Below are 18,077 nucleotides of genomic sequence, written 5' to 3'. Positions count from 1 at the left end.
AAAATGTCTTCTATGAATACATTTTCATACCTTTTTTTGTCTTGGGGGCCACACCCAGCCATGGTCAGGAATTTCTTCTGGCTCTATACTCAGGCATCACTTCTGGAGGTGCTCAGGGTACCATTTGTAGTGCTGCACATCAAACTGGGGCTGGTCGCATGCAAGGAAAGTGCTCTTCCCACTGTACTATCATTCTGGCCCCTATAGTTACTGTTTTTTTAAAACCCATGACAATTTTTTTAACCCTCTAGTGAAAAAGATTGTCTCTTCCTCTCCTGAAATGCTTTTTCTTTCTCTCATTTACCTCCAGATAATTCTTATAAAAAGAAAAAAAAAAGTGGCGAGAGAGTCATACATTGGAAGAACTTGTTCTTTCCTTGAAGCGTTATATATAGGCTTCAACTGTACAACCTTTTAAATCAACATCCTTTTAAGTCAACGTTAAATTTAAATTTAAATCTTTTAAATCAACATTGTTTGGTAATGAAATTCTAGTTTCTACACATCAGTGTAAGAAGAATCTGTTTTGAAGTTTGTACTCGGAATGCCTTCTCCCCTTACATACTTATTTTTTAATAAGCTCTGCAAGTAAAACTGGTGTTTTCTCCCACAGACCCACTCACCCACCCAACCATTACCAATAAATAGCATATCCCTGTATTCCAGGAAAGTAAAATTAATCTATTTCCAACTTCTCCAAACACAGTAGACAATACTTAGTACTTGAGATACCAACTACTCAATTGGAATTTTATCATAGAATTCCAAAACTTGACTTACACTTTACTATTTGCTGATGGATATCTTGTTACAAGAGCTACAATTTCAAGTTTTTATATATTAGCTTGAGTATGTTTGAAATATTCACATACTGTGTATGTTTTCTTGTTTTGTATGGGGTTATTTTGGCTTGGTTATCTCGTAAGTCTCAAATTCACAGTTAAAATAACCTTAAGTGGCAATAACTATTAACACTACTCATTTCTGTAGTCAAATAGTAGATCGACTTTGGACATTTTTGTGTAAGTGATGTTTTTTAATTAAACTCTGGAAGAAGAAATTTTTATTTATACTAATAAAATTAATGACTTCTGTACTAAATAATAGCAAGTAGGGCTTTTGCCTTGCACAAGGCCAGCCCAACTTCTTTATTTTAGTAAATGATTTTATACAGTATTCTGAGTTCAGAATTGTCATTTTATACCTCTATAGTAAGAAAAAATTCTGATATATATTTTTCAAATAAAGTACAGTGATTTGTGACTTAACTAGCTACTAAAATGACTACTGATTGAAAAGTTACTTTGCCTTCAGAATTTCAGGTTTTTCTTCATTTGTAAAAGTTTACTGTAGATTAGGAATGAGCAGAGTATATTTAAATGATTCAATCTAACTTGTGTTTTTATAAGATATGAACTAAGAAAATTACTTTTTACAAGGTTAAAAATAGTACTAACTGAAAGTAGACTATAGATGAACATGAAGGCCACTCAATAAATACCTCTATTGCTAACTACAACACCCAAAAGAGAGAGAACAAAAGGGAATGCCCTATCACAGAGGCAGGGTAGGGTGGTGGGGGATGGGGTAGGGATGGTGAGAGATACTGGGATCCTTGGTGGAGGTGAATGGGCACTGGTGGGGGGATGGGTAAGTGATCACTGTATGAGTGAAATGCAAACACAGAAGTTCATAAGTTTGTAAATGTACATCACAGTGATTCTCTAATAAAAAAATTTTAGGGGCTGGAGTGGTAGAACAGCGGGTAGGGTGTTTGCCTTGCATGCGGCCGACCCGGGTTTGATTCCCAGCATCCCATATGGTCCCCTGAGGACTTCCATGGTTAATTCCTGATTGCAGAGCCAGAAGTGACCCCCGTGCATCGCCGGGTGTGACCCAAAAAGCAAAAAAATAAAAAAAATTTTAAAAAGTACTAATGTGATTATATATGATCTTTTAAATCTAAAATAAAGAATCTAGCATTTTAATAATTATAAAATGTTACAAAAAGATTGTGAGACATGTTTTTACAGTATTCGATACACCAAAACCAGTAACAAGTCTCACAATGGAGACATTACTGGTACCCACTCAAGCAAATCAATGAACAGTGCTACAGTGCTACCAGAAGATTAGAATATGATGGAACTTGATAAATTCAACTTTCACAAATGGATTGTCTTCATAATTTGCCTCGGGAAAATAAGCAGTTAATGAAGTTGTACATATATCAACAGTCATTTTATATGTGAGGTTTAAATATCTCATAAAATTTTGTCTTTTGAATAGTAACATCAGATATTTGGGATTAAGATACCTGAAAATTTATTAAAATTATGAAGGTATTAAATGGCTAGCATAGTTTTTCTCTGTTACTAAAAATAACTATTTTTATATTTTATTTTCCTCTGTTTAGATAGAAGCAGATTTGGGATACCCTGGAGGTAAAGCAAGAATTATACATAAGGAATCTGATATCATTACAGCCTTTGCTGTTAATAAAGTAAGTACATATTTTATTTGATTATTAAGTGTTAATAACTGGAGAATGTATCTTGTGTCCAATAATTTAGTAATAGTATTTCTCTTCCCTAAGCTACTTGCCACTCTTTAAATTGCAATCTGAATGATTTTCTTTTTTATTTCGCAAATTGTATTCCTTGATAATTTATCTATTTTGGATATCAGGCAACATATTTTGCTTATACAGAGTAAAGTGTCAAGTGTTCATATATAATAACCTTTTAAAAAATATATAACATATTCAATAGTTAATTCCAAGAGAAGTTTTTCTGTTTTTCAGATATGAATATGTTTAATATGGCTCTTAATATTTTCTCAAATATAAACCTACCCAAGACGTGTAGAAATTCTCCCTTTTTGACTTAGATCAATAAGAGCTGTCCAGGGGCTGGAGCGATAGCACAGCGGGTAGGGCATTTGCCTTGCACGCGGCCAACCCGGGTTCTAATCCCAGCATCCCATATGGTCCCCTGAGCACCGCCAGGGGTGATTCCTGAGTGAAGAGCCAGGAGTGACCCCTGTGCATCGCCGGGTGTGACCAAAAAAAAAAAAAAAAAGAGCTGTCCAGCTAGAATATTCTCTATGTATTTTTTATCCTACTAAGCATCTTTCTTAGAGCCATCTGTCTATAATATTCACTGAAGACATAGTCTTAAAGTACAGTAATCAATCCTAGGTTGAAATCTATCTTAATCTTTCCTTCTATATTTCTTAGTTGTTCTGCTGAAAATGTCATAGTGACTTACAATTACACTTACTTACTTTCATTTCCATTATGTGAAGGATATATACTTTTTTTTTCTTTTTGGGTCACTCCCGGCAATGCTCAGGGATTACTCCTAACTCTGCACTCAGGAATTACTCCTGGTGGTGCTCGGGGGACCATATGGGACGCTGGTTGGGCGCGTGCAAGGCAAACGCCCTACCCCTTGTGCTATCGCTCTAGCCCGGATATGTACTTTTTTATTTAATTTTTTGAATAATTTAAAAATACTATTTAGATGCACAGTCTATTCATTCATAATCATTTTGTCCCTTAGTTCACCATCTTTCTATGGTATATATGTCTTCAATGCCTTCTAGATGATTTCTTTGTCATTTTAATCTCATTCCTCCTCGAGTTCATCATTTCATTTTCCCCATAGATACCCCTCAAACAAGAATGTAATCAAGGAAGCAAGTTTGGAATTCGCCCTTAGCATTCAGTTCTCAACTAATATCTATTTAATATCTGTCAAATACAAATGCAAGATTATTCTCTATAACAAATACCATTCTTCACTTGAAGACTGTATAATTGTACAAACTTTCTTGCTTGCTTTCAAATGTTTGTGATAGGCACTGGACAATCATCCACATATGTCTGCCATTCATCACTGTGTCACTATCACTGTCATCCTGTTGTTCGTAGATTTACTCGAGTGGACGCCAGTAACGTCTCTATTCCTCCCAGCCTTGAGATTTTAGCAGCCTCTCCTTACTCATCTTTCCCAATGATTGGAGACTCTTTCTGGGTCAGGGGAATGAGACCTATCGTTACTGTTTTTGGCAATCGAATATGCCACAGGTAGCTTGCCAGGCTCTGCTGTGTGGGCAGAATATTCTTGGTAGCTTTCTGGGCTCTCCAAGAGATATATGTTTATTATATTTGTATATATATATGTATACATATATATACAGTAGTTCATAAATATATATGCCATTCATAAATATGTATATAAAATAAAAGCAAAAATATACTTGTTTTTATTTTTCCACGTTTTGTATTCTTTATATCCTGTATTTGTAACTGAGAAATAATATTTGCTTAGAATTGTATTATATTTAAACATTGATGGGATTGAACTTTTGCTGTTTGTTAGTACTGCCAAGAGCTATGAAAGGGACATTTCTTTGCATTCAAGCTAACCAGTTTACCATTACAATTTAAGAAATGGTAAAAAACACAGGATTTATGGACCAGAGACAGAGAGCAGTTAACCTCTGCTTACATAAGAAGGACCAAACTATCAGTATTTTTGCACTGGTTTCCTGAACTACAATTCCCAGACAACAGGGAGGAGCGGGCCAGTGCTATCTGTGCCTACAATGGGTTGCAGTACAAGCGAGGAACACTTAGTTAAGAAAGCCAGTTCTTTTCTAGTGAAAAGTAAGCATACCTGTCCTTTCAGTGCAAGAGAGACTACAGCTGTGTGTATACTGTGTGTACATCCTAGAAAAATACTGTGTAATGTAGCTGAATCAGTGGCTCAGAAGATATGCAGAAAGGAGAATGACAAAGAATTAGCTTCTAAAAGCAATCTCCAGTTTTAATCTTTAGCACCTTATATTTTTCTTATTAATTTGTATTAGTTTGTATTTATGTGATGAACCTACTAGGCTTGTATTTTGCTGTCTATATCCATTTTCTGCTTTAGAGATGTATCTTTTAAAATTAAGGTGCTTAAATTTTTGTGACATTAATCTGATGTAACTTTTAATCAGATTTTTGTAGTTGATGTATGATATACTTCCCCAACCCATTTTCTACCTCTATGCTATTTTGTTTGTTTGTTTGTTTTTAGTTTGGAGAACATACCCAGTGGTGCCTAGAGCTTACTCCTGGTAATACTGTCTCTCCAGCCCCTATGCCCCTACACTTTTTTTTTTTTTTGACACTTTGACAGGTCAAAGGCTTAGCATGAAAGTGATTATCTTAATTAAATAATTGGCCATTATTTCTTTGGTTCAGTATGCCTTGTCTCCCTCACTTTTCCAGTGATCCTATTTTTGAGTCTACTTGTACATATCTGAGCTGTGCATAACTAGGATGGAGTACTTTTGTACTAGACTAGAGATGGTGCTGGGGAACGATAGTAGTACATGCACTGCCATTGATAGCTTTCTAATTTTTAGAATACAAACATCTTAGAGTTCAAGCTGATTATTATACTTCAGTTATTAAACTTAATTTGAGATATTCCTTTGTGAGAAAGCAAATGTAATACATTAAAATTATAATTTCCAGAGCCTATTTGATAATTTCAGCTTTTTAAAAGTAACCCTTACAAACCTTGTGATATTTTTTTTTCACTTAAAAATTACTGATGCTAGGACCAAAGGATAGTACAGGGGTGGAGGTGCTTGCCTTGCTGTGGCCAACTCTGGTTCAGTCCCCAGCACCCCATATAGTCCCCCGAGCACCACCAAGAATAAGACCTGAACTGCCAAGTGTGGCTCAAAACCCCAAAAAAAAAGAAAGAAAAGGAAAAATACCTTACTGATATTAAAGAGGCAAAAAATTACTATATGATTTATTTTCCAGGCAAATAGAAACTGCATAGCAATTGCATCAAGCCATGATGTTCAAGAACTGGATGTTTCTGGAATTCTGGCTACACAGATCTATACTTGGGTAGATGATGATACAGAAATGGAAGCCAAAGGGTACACATCCTTATTCTTTTTATTATTAATATTATTAACAAAATTTTTCATCCCCCTTCCTTATATTATTGTTCTTGCAATGACTGCGGGTTACACATATGCCTAACTGTAGTATTTCCACATTTGTACCTGTGGTGCTCTCCAGGCGACACATACCAGTTTTCAGAGCTGACACACCTGGCCTTAGTTCCCACTAGGGTTTGCATTCCTTTATTGTGGGGTTTGTACATGTGCTTATTTACTTGAGACTCTTATTCTGATGTCATGCTCATGTGGAGTTGCTGCATTGTACACATATAGTGTCTCCAGGGGTTGCACATCCTAGTATGATACTTGCACAGATATTTTTTTCCCCTTTCCATTTATAATGCTGTCTGGGCTTCCTACCCATCTGTAGTGCTCGCACACACGTGGCTTTGGAGCAGCCAGAGAGCATAAGTGGCACTAGGGACCACAGACAGTAGAGCTAACAAGATCGTCCTCAGTAACTGTTGTGTCAGTACTAGGCATTTGAATTTGCTCGTACACTTGCAAGACAGACATTTTAAGCCACTGTGCTATTCCTCCAGGATCTATACTTTATTCCTTTTAATCAGTAGCATTGCAATACAAATGATTTTATCAACAAAACTATTACTTTGTAAAAATTCATCGAAGTAGTATTCTGAACCATTATTATAAGCAAGACTGGAAGCTAATAGGTTTGAGTCAAGAGTCAGTGGAAGTATCTTTAAAGGAGGGAATGAGGGCCACGGGGTAAGTCCATGTCTGGAATGCCTGTCTTGCTTTAAGGTTGTGAGAGCAGTTCCTGCACTGAGCATGATCCTGGCAGCTATGTTGTCCATGATCTCTGGCTTGTGGCCACACCACAACCAGGTGCATATGATCACCACAACTGGACATATGCAAGCCCTACAAGCACCACAATTGAATGTTCAGGTGCCATAACCATGCTTGGGTGTGTTCCTTGGTCAGTGTGGCAACATTAACAGAGGGAATAAAAGGGAACCAAGTATCAAAGGTTATAGTTGCAGGGAGGTAGGAGAGAGGTAATTGAAAATTAAAGGAGAATAAGTGAGGGAATCTGACATTATTCAAATACAGAATTATTCTCTATTAGGAGTTAAGAAGCAAAGAAAATAAAAGTTTTGCAGGCAGGGGGCTTCTAAGCTACTCTCAGGAGACTGGGTCCCCCCTCTGTTTTCAGGCCACCCCCAGCAGTTCAGGAGGGAAACAGACAATCTAGAGATATACCAAGAGTTGCTCTGGAAACCTATGTGGTGCCAGAGATTGAACTAAGTTGGTCACCTTCAAAATATGTGCCTTAATCCCCTGTTCTTGCCTCAGAAAATTATTTTCAAAGGAAAATATAATATCATAAGTTAGAGCTTTGTAGTTTAATAGAAGTAGAAAATGATGGGTTCTTTTTATTCTGGTTGGCATTCTTTGTAGATCAGAAGATTTCTTGGTTATCCATGCACGAGATGATTTAACAGCTGTGCAAGGTACCACCCCCTATACTCATAGCAATCCGGGCACTCCAATCAACATGCCATGGCTTGGTAGTACACAGACTGGCAGAGGAGCATCTGTGGTATGTAAAGTTAAAAATACTTTTAAATGCTCATTATCCCTCCTAGTTTAATAGCTCTCAATTCTCTTGCCTTTTGAATATTTGTTGTTGACTGTTTTTTTATGTACTACATATGAGAAAGATCATTCTGTGTCTGTCCCACTCCTAAGTTCACTCAGCATGGTACTGTCCAGATCCATCCACATAGCTTTAAATTGCATGATTTCATCTTTTCTCATCACTGAGTAGTATAACATTGTGTATGTTTCTTTATCCACTCATCTGTTCTTACACAACTTTTCTAATCTACTCTTTTCTAAATTATCATTTAGGTTGTATTCTCCATAAAATAACTGGAACAGCACAATAGAAGGTCTTTAATGACAAGGAGATAATTTATAAGTTGGAAAGGTAGTCTGACTTGCATAGACTATAAAGCAAGCTTCACAAAGAGAAATGAGGGTCTAATTTTGTGTTAACTAGATTTAGGGTAATAGTTTTGTACATTTCTAGGTGTTTTACAAGGAAAATCATTCATGTTTATGAGGAGAAACGTTGAGCATGTACAGTTTAGCATCATCCAGTGAACACACAATCACAAATTGAATATACAGACAATGGCAGAGGAATGTCATTGAGAATATAATTTTTAGTATGGTAAAATGTGTCAAAAGGTTCTATTATATACTGTCCACTTGCCAGTTCTGGCCACTCAGGAGTGTGGGATCCTTGCCATGAAAAAGTATTTGTAAGACTCTGTCTTGGTCCTGTCAGTGCTAAAATGGGTCAGAGAGCTAGTAAGATGCTTGCATTGCATGTGGTCTATCTCAGGTACCATGTACGGCTCCCTGACCACCCCAAGGGTGAGCACTGAGCGAGGAATTAGCCCTCAGAACTGCCAGGTGTGTGAACCCTCTCACCCCCACAATAAATAAAAAGATACATTCCAGGGAAGTATTACCATGTATTTAAATCAGTGGTCTTTAATCTGTTCTCAAGTATGTCCTGGAGGTTAAAAACCACTAGTCTAAACTACGTGCCTCTGGACAGTGTTTAATGCTTCCTTAATCTTAGGAAGTTCAAATGGGGCACAGAATGACAGCATTTCGATGATCTGATTGCTGTTGTTACTCCCCTGCTTAAAACTTTTTAAGAGTTCTCATTATAGCTTGTAAAGGCCAAGTCCTTAACAGGGCCAATAAGACCCTATGTGATTTGACACTGTGCAGCCTCATCTACCATCATCTGATTCTCTTTACTAGAGATAAACTGGCCTTCTTTCTGTCACTTGAGTACCTCAGATTAGTTGTGCTGGAACTTTTTCCTTGTTTTCTGCTTAAAATGCTGTTTCACCGTTTTCCTCTTTTACTTTTTCAGATCTCACTTCAAATTCCCAGAAATTTCCTAAAAGGAGGCATAGCCTATCCAACTCTCCCCACACATCACATCATAATATTTATTGCATTATTGTATTTTATTTTATGTATAGTTTTTATTAGTTATCAATTATACCATTATTCAGTTATCTTTTTTTACGCTCTAGAGATGTAAACTCTGAGAGACTATACCTAGAATGGCGTTCAGAAGTTTACTTTCACTTCAAAGTATTATAATATAGAAATTTGCCTTTGTCATTCCTCTTAGGAACTTCCTCTTAGGACTGAAGTTCCTTCCTTTATAAATCTTAGGGCATCTTTTTAGTTATTTAGTTACATCTTTTGCAGTAACCGTGTATTGTAAATATAAATGTTATATCCTCTATTCCATCTGGTGGTCCTTTCTCATATGAACCTTTTAAAATAATGATTTCTTAGCCTTACAGTGTTCTACATATGCTTTTAAAAATATTGAAAACCTGTGTTTATGAATCTTTTTTACTCATAACTTTTCTTTGATGTGTCAGATAAGGACTGGAGCCATAGCACAGTGGGTAGGGCGTTTGCCTTGCACACGACCGACCCGGGTTCGATTCCTCTTTCCCTCTTGGAGAGCCTGGCAAGCTACCAAGAGTATTCTGCCCGCATGTCAGAGCCTGGCAGGCTCCCCGTGGCATATTCGATGTGCCAAAAACAGTAACAACAAGTCTCACAATGGAGACGTTACTGGTGCCTGCTAGAGCAAATCGATAAACAATGGGGCGACAGTGTCAGATAAATAGGATCTGGGGACATGGAGCACTAGTGATTAGTGATCCCTGAGCACAGAGTTAGGAGTAATCAATTGCTGAACACTCCCAAGTATGTCGCCCCCCCCAACCCCCCCAAAAAGGAAAGGAAAAAGATACAGGGAACCTTTAATTAAAGGGATCATGTGGTCACTAATAAATAAAACTAATGTTTGGCATGTGTTTACTTGTGGAACATTAATAAAATATTTAATTCTGTTATTTTCTTAAATTATATATGCTACCAAAAAAAGAATGCTTGTTATGACCACATTCTGCTGTTTCAGGATATAACTGCATCTATATATATTTTTCTGTATTTCTCACCAATTCACTGACCTATTATTTTCCTTTTCTACCAAATCATGACTTTACTCAAAACTTTAGCTTTATTAAATAGTTTCAAAACCAGTAGACAATACCAATAACATTAAAATATGCTTGAGATTTATATTACAACTTTAGAATAACACACTATCTATACATGTAGTTTACATAAGTATAATTAGAAAAATTTCTGTAAATTAGAAGTAGCTCATTGATTTCATATAGTTATTTTATTCTTAGTTTTCAGGCTATTAAAATTACTCAAAGCATGGTTTAAAGTGACTATACAGGGGGCTGAAGCAATAGCACAGTGTTTAGGGCGTTTGCGTTTAATGTAGCCAACCCGAGTTCGGATCCCAGATCCCATATGGTCCCCCGAGCACCTCCAGGAATAATTCCTGAGTGCAGAGCCAGGAGTAACCCCTGTGTATCGCCGGGTGTGACCCAAAAAGAAAAAAGTGACTAAACAGGACATGGATATAGTTTAATGGTATTGAAGCTCTGGGTTCGATCCCTTGCACAATAGGAAAAAAATAATAAAAATATGTAAACAAAATAGTTCCAAACTATCAAAGTTTATACACTTTTGTGTTCATCTTTATATATATATATATATATTTACACATATGATTCTGCTGTCTTTTTAGCCTTATAATAGGATTTTTCCAATAAATTTAATAGGTTCAGAAAAGAATTGGCAAGAAAGAAGGTAAAACTAAATTATTGAGGTAAATTTGTTCTTAGGTTCTAGTCAATATACAGAATATATATGTGAATGTAAGCATAATAAAGATGAATTGTGTTTAGTTTTTATCAGTACTTAGATTTTTTAAGCATTCATAAATATTCAAATCGCATAAAATAAGCATTACTTTATTCACTGCCATATTTTAGTACAGTTTTTATTGTAGATATAAAATAAAGATTTTTATTTGTTAACAGATGATTAAGAAACCCATTAATAATGTCCGAAGAATGACTTCTCATCCAACACTTCCTTACTGTAAGTTAACTAATGCTTAGCAGTTACTTAAGAAATTTTAAGAAAACTTTTTTTCATTTGAAAGATAGTTGGTGTTTACTTATTTTTCAGCAGATATATTTTCAAAGTCTTTATTATTTTAAAATAAAGAAATTTTCCAGAATTAAGAAAGGAGGATTACTTATTACAGTACATTTTCAGCATTTTGGCTGCATTTTCCTAAGTTTGTATATTCGGTTTTGAGCGTCTCTGGATTCCTTGCACAGTGTTAAATTGTAGTTGATTGTGATTATTTTAATTATAGAATCACTCCCCGTCTTAGACTAGGACCATATCTTCACTCTTATTGCCTTATCATAGTCAATTTGTATTTGATAAAGGTTTTTTGTCTTTTATCATACACACTAATAGGAAGTAATAGAAATAATTATTTAATATGGTAGAAAATGAATATCCATGACTGGGAAAACAGGGGCTAGGAGGACTAGTCAGTGGTGGTAACCAACCACAAGTGTGTATGGGGCTGAGGGTAGATAAGATAGAGAAGAGACCAGTATGACAGTAATAGCAAGGAATGATCACACTGGACAAGATGTGGGGGGAGGGAAGGGAGGAGAGGGGAGAGATACTAGTGCTGGAAATGTACATTGGTGGAGGGATGGAATACTGTATGATTGAAATCTAATCATAAACAGCTTTATAAGGGTCTGTCTCACAGTGATTTAACAAAAACATAAAAAAATATAGTTATTTAGAACACTTTTAAGGCTGACTATTTCTTTTCAGTTAACCACTGTAGGAATCACATGGGTTTTTTTTCCCTTTAATAAAGAATATAACCAATAGAGAATTTATTGGAAATATTTAAAGAATGATAAAATAGAGACAAAACTTTATAAAATTAAATAATGGGTTGTCAACATTAGTATGTGAGTATTATAGGTATTTTATTAATGCAGTTTTAAGTATGCCCTTCACTAAGATGCATATTGGGCTAGGGATGTAACTCAGCAGTAGAACACTAGTCTTCTATTTGTAAGGTCCTTGTTATGATCTCCATCCACCTCTACCAAGAAAAAGAAAAGAAAAACTAGAAGTAATGTGAATTATAGCTCTTCCCTTTTTTATATTTAGTATGAATTGATTTTATTTGGGGGATTTAGAGATGCTAAAGATTATTATATGTAAATTTATAATAGAAGCATTTTCATACCTGAATAACCTAATAAAATCATGTCAAATTGAAATACTGTTTTGTGGGGCTGGAGTGATAGCACAGCGGGTAGGGCGTTTGCCTTGCACGCGGCCGACCCGGGTTCGATTCCCAGCATCCCATATGGTCCCCTGAGCACCGCCAGGGGTAATTCCTGAGTGCAGAGCCAGGAGTGACCCTTGTGCATCGCCAGGTGTGACCCAAAAAGCAAAAAAAAAAAAAAAAAAAAAAAAAAAGAAATACTGTTTTGTTGTTGTTTTGCTTTATTTTGTGGCCAATCTGGTGGTGCTCATGGGTTACTCCTGGCTCTGCACTCAGGAGTCACTCCTGGCAGACTTGGGCGACCAAATAGGATACTGGGGATTGAACCCAGGTTGGCTGTATGGAAAACAAGCACCCTACCCACTGTACTACCTCTCTGGCCCCAAAACATTCTTTCAAAGAATATAGAGGAGGAATATCTATAAGAACTACTCACGTCCCTTCAGTTAATAATCTACAAAATTTTTGCCATTTTTTGTTTGGTTTTGGGTCACATCTGGCTGTGCTCAGGGTTTACTCTTGGATCTATGCACAGGGATCTCTCCTGGTGAGACTCAGGGGGCCATCTGCAATGCCAAAGATTAGACCCTGGTATGCTGCATGCAAGGCTATACTCACCTTCTGTATTATCTCTCCCACACATCTTTCATGAGAGATAATTCGGATAAAATAATGCTGATAAAACCAGTGTTCTTTTCTACTCAATTATAAATGTTTTTAAGAATCTATTAATAAAGTTACATACCAGTCTCCAATAAAAGGATTCCTATATACTTTGAATGAAGATATTCCTTTTTGTTGCTTATATTAAAGGCATAAAATATTAATATAAATTACTCTTTTGGGAGTCAGAGAAATAGTACAACTCTTGCCTAGCCCAAAAGCCAAGCACCACCACCCTTAGCTCTTCTGGGTGTACCCCCTCCCCCCAAAAAATTACTATTTCCTAGTATTTTAAATCTATTCAACCATAGAAGTATATGTTTTCTCTCCCTATGTCTAATGTGAAGTGATAACTAGAAATATTCATGAAGTATAGAGAGTAAGGAGTTAAGTGTGTTTTATACACAAAGCTTAACTATTACTCCAATAGCAGAAAATGTTTTTGGCAAGCTTAAGTCTGTTTTTATTGTATGTAGCTGGGTTTGAAAGATCCCTGAAATATTTAAGAGCTCCCCCCCTTTTTTTATATCCAGAGCATTTGTTCTGACAGGTGACTAGTTTATAAGGAATATTGTCTACCTCAAGCCCATTCACTTTAGTAAAGAGGTTCCTAACTTCAAAGGCAATTTAATGTACTTATTTTAAGAATTATTAAATAATATCAAAGTACTTCTGCCTTGTGTTAAGTTCTTGTTCAGAGAACTATCTGCCATATCTACAAGATAAGAGATTTCAAAATTAAAAACTAATTAAATTAAATTTTGAATTTTTTTTCAGTATATCTTTTTATGTCATGAAAAGGTAGTAATTTTCCTAGCACAGTGGAATACTATGCAACTGTAGGAAAGATGAAATTATGAAATTTTCTTATAAGTGAATGGTCATGGAAAGTATCATGCTAAGTGAAATGAGTCTGAAAGAGAGGGACAGACATAGAGTGTCTGCACTCATTTGTGGAATGTAAAATAGTATAATACGAGACAAACACTCAAGGACAGTAGACACAAGGGCCAGGAATATTGCTCCATAGTTGGAAGCCTGTCTCATGAGCTAGGGGAGAAGGCCGATGGAATAGAGAAGGGATCACTAAGTCAGTAATGGCAGGAGGGATAGTTCGGGTTCAGAGCTGTGTGCTGAAAGTAGATGAAAGACCAAATGTGATAGCCTCTCAGTATCTATATTACAAACCATAATGCCTGAAAATAGAGAGTATGAGAGAAATTGTCTGCCATAGAGGCAGGGGGCGGGTTGGAAAGGGGATGGGGTGGAGGGTATACTGGGGACATTGGTGGTGGAGAATGTGCAAGGTGGAGAGATGGGTGTTCGATCATTTTATGACTGAAACTCAAACATGAAAGCTTTGTAACTATCTCACAACAATTCAATTTTAAAAAGGCAGTAATTTAATTCAACAATATAAACATTTTATGGGGCTGGAGAGATAGCACGGCGGATAGGGCATTTGCCTTGCACACGGTCCACCCGGGTTCAATTCCCAGCATCCCACATGGTCCCCTGAGCACCGCCAGGAGTAATTCCTGAGTGCAAAGCCAGGAGTAACCCCTGTGCATCTCCAGGTGTGACCCAAAAAGCAAAAAGGAAAGAAAAAACAAACCATTTTATTTAGTGGGGATGTTATAAAACATTTTTTAAAATAATGTTATAAGTATTTTTAAAAACATTCTTTAGGCCCTGGAGAGACACTACAGTATAGCAGATAAGGCACTTGCCTTGTACATGGTTGATTCATATTCAATCCAGAGCACCCCACAGGAGTCCTGCAAACTACTCCAAGAATGGTCCCTGAGCAGGAGGGAGTAAGCCTTAAGCACAGCTGGGTGTGACCCAAAAACCAAAAATATAATATAATGAAGGAAAGAAAAAATCTTGCTCTGCATTTCACATAGCTCAAAATAGCTTCTTCTTTTGGAGCAGTTATTTTAAAAGTCTTAGTCATTATGAACACTACTTTGTAAGGTCTACTCCAAAGAAATTTTCAGAAGTTAGATTAATGAGTAGGACTTAAATAGAAACAAAAGTCTTTTAAGGAAAACCCTGGACCAGGATTGTGGGTCACATGACAGAGCACGTGTCTTACTTATACCAGACTTGGGTTTGACATAAGTAAGTATTGTATTGTTACCACTTTTCAGCACCACTGGGAGTGACCCTACAACATTGGTTTTTGTTTGTTTGTTTGTTTGTTTGTTTTACTTGAAGAAAGGAAAACCTATTGTGCAGAATTTCTGAGCAGTGCTCAAGAAGCCCACAGGCCACATCCTGTGATATTCTGTCAGAACTATTTTGTTTTAGTGGTTCTGTGAGCCACCAGAGCAGCCACCATGGTGCAGGGGCCCAGTAGTACTGTTGATCAAACTTTGAGCCTAGCAAATGCAGTGTGTGCCCTCCAGTCCTTTGGGCTATGCTCCCAGCCTTAGAAGAGCCCTATTTTTTTAGAGCCCTGAAAAATAAAAATTAACACATTAAGGTTAAAATTACATTTAACCCTTTCCTTTACTGTATAATGTAGTACTCTTACTAGTGGAGGGATGTACATATATACACACATATTTTATATATATTTATAAAGGCTGTATTGCATTTTATATGTCAACTGCTAATAATTGAGGCTATTTTCAAATAGATTTAGTAAGCAGTAAATAATAGGAAAAAATTGAGTTGTTTTAAAACACAGTAACCAAATTAATAATATTTTTAAAATTTAACATGACTGTTAGAGGAAAGAGTTAACATTATAACTCTCAAGAAATTCTGTCTACCCTCATCTGCAAGCCTGCTGTTAAAACATTCCAAAATTTTCAAATCTTTTATTTAAGATGCTTAGTAAGGAATGAGGACAACTAACTAGCGTATGACTAGCTATGAGACAGATGACATATACCTTAATATAATTTCTCACTATCTCTGTACCAAATTGATTTAGATAATGATACTTAACATAAAATTAGGCTTGGGGCCCAGAGAAATAGTACAGCTAGGAAGGCACTTGCTTTGCATGTGACTGACTCAGGTTCAATCTCCTATAACCCCAAGCCATGCCAAGAGTAATCTCTGAACACAGAGCCAGGAGTAAGTCCTGAACACTTTCAGGTGTCGCTAAACACCCACTCTCAATTAGAATTAACTGTAGGGGAATGGGAGATGTCTCAAATGGCTCAGCACATGCTTTGCATACAACAGCCCTGGGTTTTCCCTAGCATCACATGTTCCTCCCCCCTCTCCCCACAACACATACACACTTCAGGATTGACCCCCGGTCCCTGCCAGGTGTCATGCAGAAACAAAAAAGCCAGTTAACTTTTGAGTAATACCAAGAACTTGTTCAGTCATCATTCTAAAAGCTATTTGCTAAAGGCTATTCAGCTAATAAGGATACCATTTTAAAAGAAAAGAAAATTTATAGAGTGCTGATTCAGTTGCTTCTACTGTGCTCTGAGGGATATATTCTCAGTCAAATGCAAGTATATTATATCATGTAACTATTTAAAGTTTAAGATTATTCAAGTGAAATTTATGCAAAAGTAACTTCATGTAAATTTACTATGATTTATTTCTTAGGTATTTCTTCTATAAAGATTTTCACATTGAATCAAAACAAATTTTCCAAGAGATTCCTGAAATAAATGTACAATTTTTGCCCTTTTATAATGCAGATCTGACAGGAGCTCAAGATGGAAGTGTCAGAATGTTTGAATGGGGCCATTCTCAACAAATAACCTGTTTTCGATCTGGTGGCAATTCAAGAGTTACAAGAATGAGATTTAGCTATCAGGGAAATAAGGTAGTATATAAAAATGACAATGGGAAAATAATTTAATTGGGGAATTTACAAGTATTACTAATGTATTTCCTAAAGAGAACTGAAATTTATTTGATTCTTCCTGTAAAGACATTGTATATATGTCCATTAAAACTCATAAATGATGATTCAGACCAAATGATTATGGGAATGCTTTATATTTCACAATCTTTATTAGCTACTCCAATTTTTATGTCCTCTAGAACTTACTGAGAACATGGTCAATGATGTGTACCAGGTAGCAAGTAACATCTGGGAGTTTACTAGAAATGTAGATTATTAGCTTCACTCTAGACCTACTAAGTTAACAGTTGCCTTTTAACCAGGAACTCACTTTATTTTAAAATATAATACAGTTTTGAGAAGAAAGACTTTTAGCCTACCTACCTGTTTCATAAGGTTTATTGGAATACAGCTACTCCATTCATTATTTCTTTTCCATGATTAAAAGTTTCCATTAAAGCAGCAGATGTTCAGGCATTTTATAAGTGAAAAGCCTACAATATTTACTATATGAATTTTTCATAACTTGTCAACCTTGCTGTATAACATTCCTTTCTATCTTTACTTCTTACAATCCTAACTTTCCTGTTCCCTTTCTCTGCCTCTAGCACTTAGGACATAGAAGGGGGAAATCAGTCTGTTCTTCGTATACAGGCCATACACAAAGGCATTAAAAACATTCAGATATTAAGGAAGATGAGTTTATGAAATAGCTATTGTGCATGATAAATAAGAATATGACTCTGCAGGAGTATAGGACATATCCATCTTTCATCTTTTAAGAGTTATGATTATGAGAATTAATTAAAGTAAAATAAAAACCATTCACACAGGTGTATGGTAGATTTTGCTTTCCTTTTCTCTCAGTTGCCAACGCTTGAGTTCTACTCATGAATAACTTGTATCATAACTTGATGCATCAATTTTTTTCAACTGTATTTATCACTACTAAGCTCTATTACTATTTCACAAAAGTTAATGATAATTTTTTCATGTTTAAAATAATTTTTAAGATATATTATTTCTTAATACTGGTTAGTTGTGTTTTCTGCTACTTAATGGGAAATTCAAGGAATTTAATCTAGAAGGATTTAGAATTCTACTGTATTTTTAAATAATTCTTTATTGACCTTTTGATAATTTTCATGTGCTCATGATTTTCCACTTTGCTTCTCACTAATTGGTCCTAATGTGTATGCCTCAACCCTTGTATCTGGCAACCTTTGTGTTGCCAACAAAGTTATATAACCTAGATTATAAATGCAATACTATACTTTCTAAGAACACTGCAAGACTTTTTATTGTATTTGAACTCTAGATTTTTTTTCAGATTAAATGATT

General features: G+C 35.9%; 1 protein-coding gene across 5 annotated transcripts in view; it reads left to right on the top strand.

Moving 5' to 3' along the window:
- DMXL1 (Dmx like 1) overlaps positions 1–18,077 on the top strand; it is a 128,135-nt gene that overhangs the window by 93,466 nt on the left and 16,592 nt on the right. For 4 of the 5 annotated variants that reach the window (XM_055141063.1, XM_055141062.1, XM_055141061.1 and 1 more), the window contains 5 exons: positions 2,417–2,503; positions 5,828–5,949; positions 7,402–7,543; positions 10,956–11,016; positions 16,588–16,715. In XM_055141063.1, the coding sequence (XP_054997038.1) occupies positions 2,417–2,503; positions 5,828–5,949; positions 7,402–7,543; positions 10,956–11,016; positions 16,588–16,715 (540 nt within the window). The remainder of the gene's footprint in view (positions 1–2,416; positions 2,504–5,827; positions 5,950–7,401; positions 7,544–10,955; positions 11,017–16,587; positions 16,716–18,077) is intronic. The other variant, XR_008630623.1, reaches the window with a different exon arrangement.

Source organism: Sorex araneus, chromosome 6 (assembly GCF_027595985.1).
Source record: "Sorex araneus isolate mSorAra2 chromosome 6, mSorAra2.pri, whole genome shotgun sequence".
NCBI classification, from domain to species: Eukaryota; Metazoa; Chordata; class Mammalia; order Eulipotyphla; family Soricidae; genus Sorex; species Sorex araneus.
The sequence above is the reverse complement of the archived record's forward strand: the minus strand, read 5'-3'. Positions and strand labels throughout refer to the sequence as shown.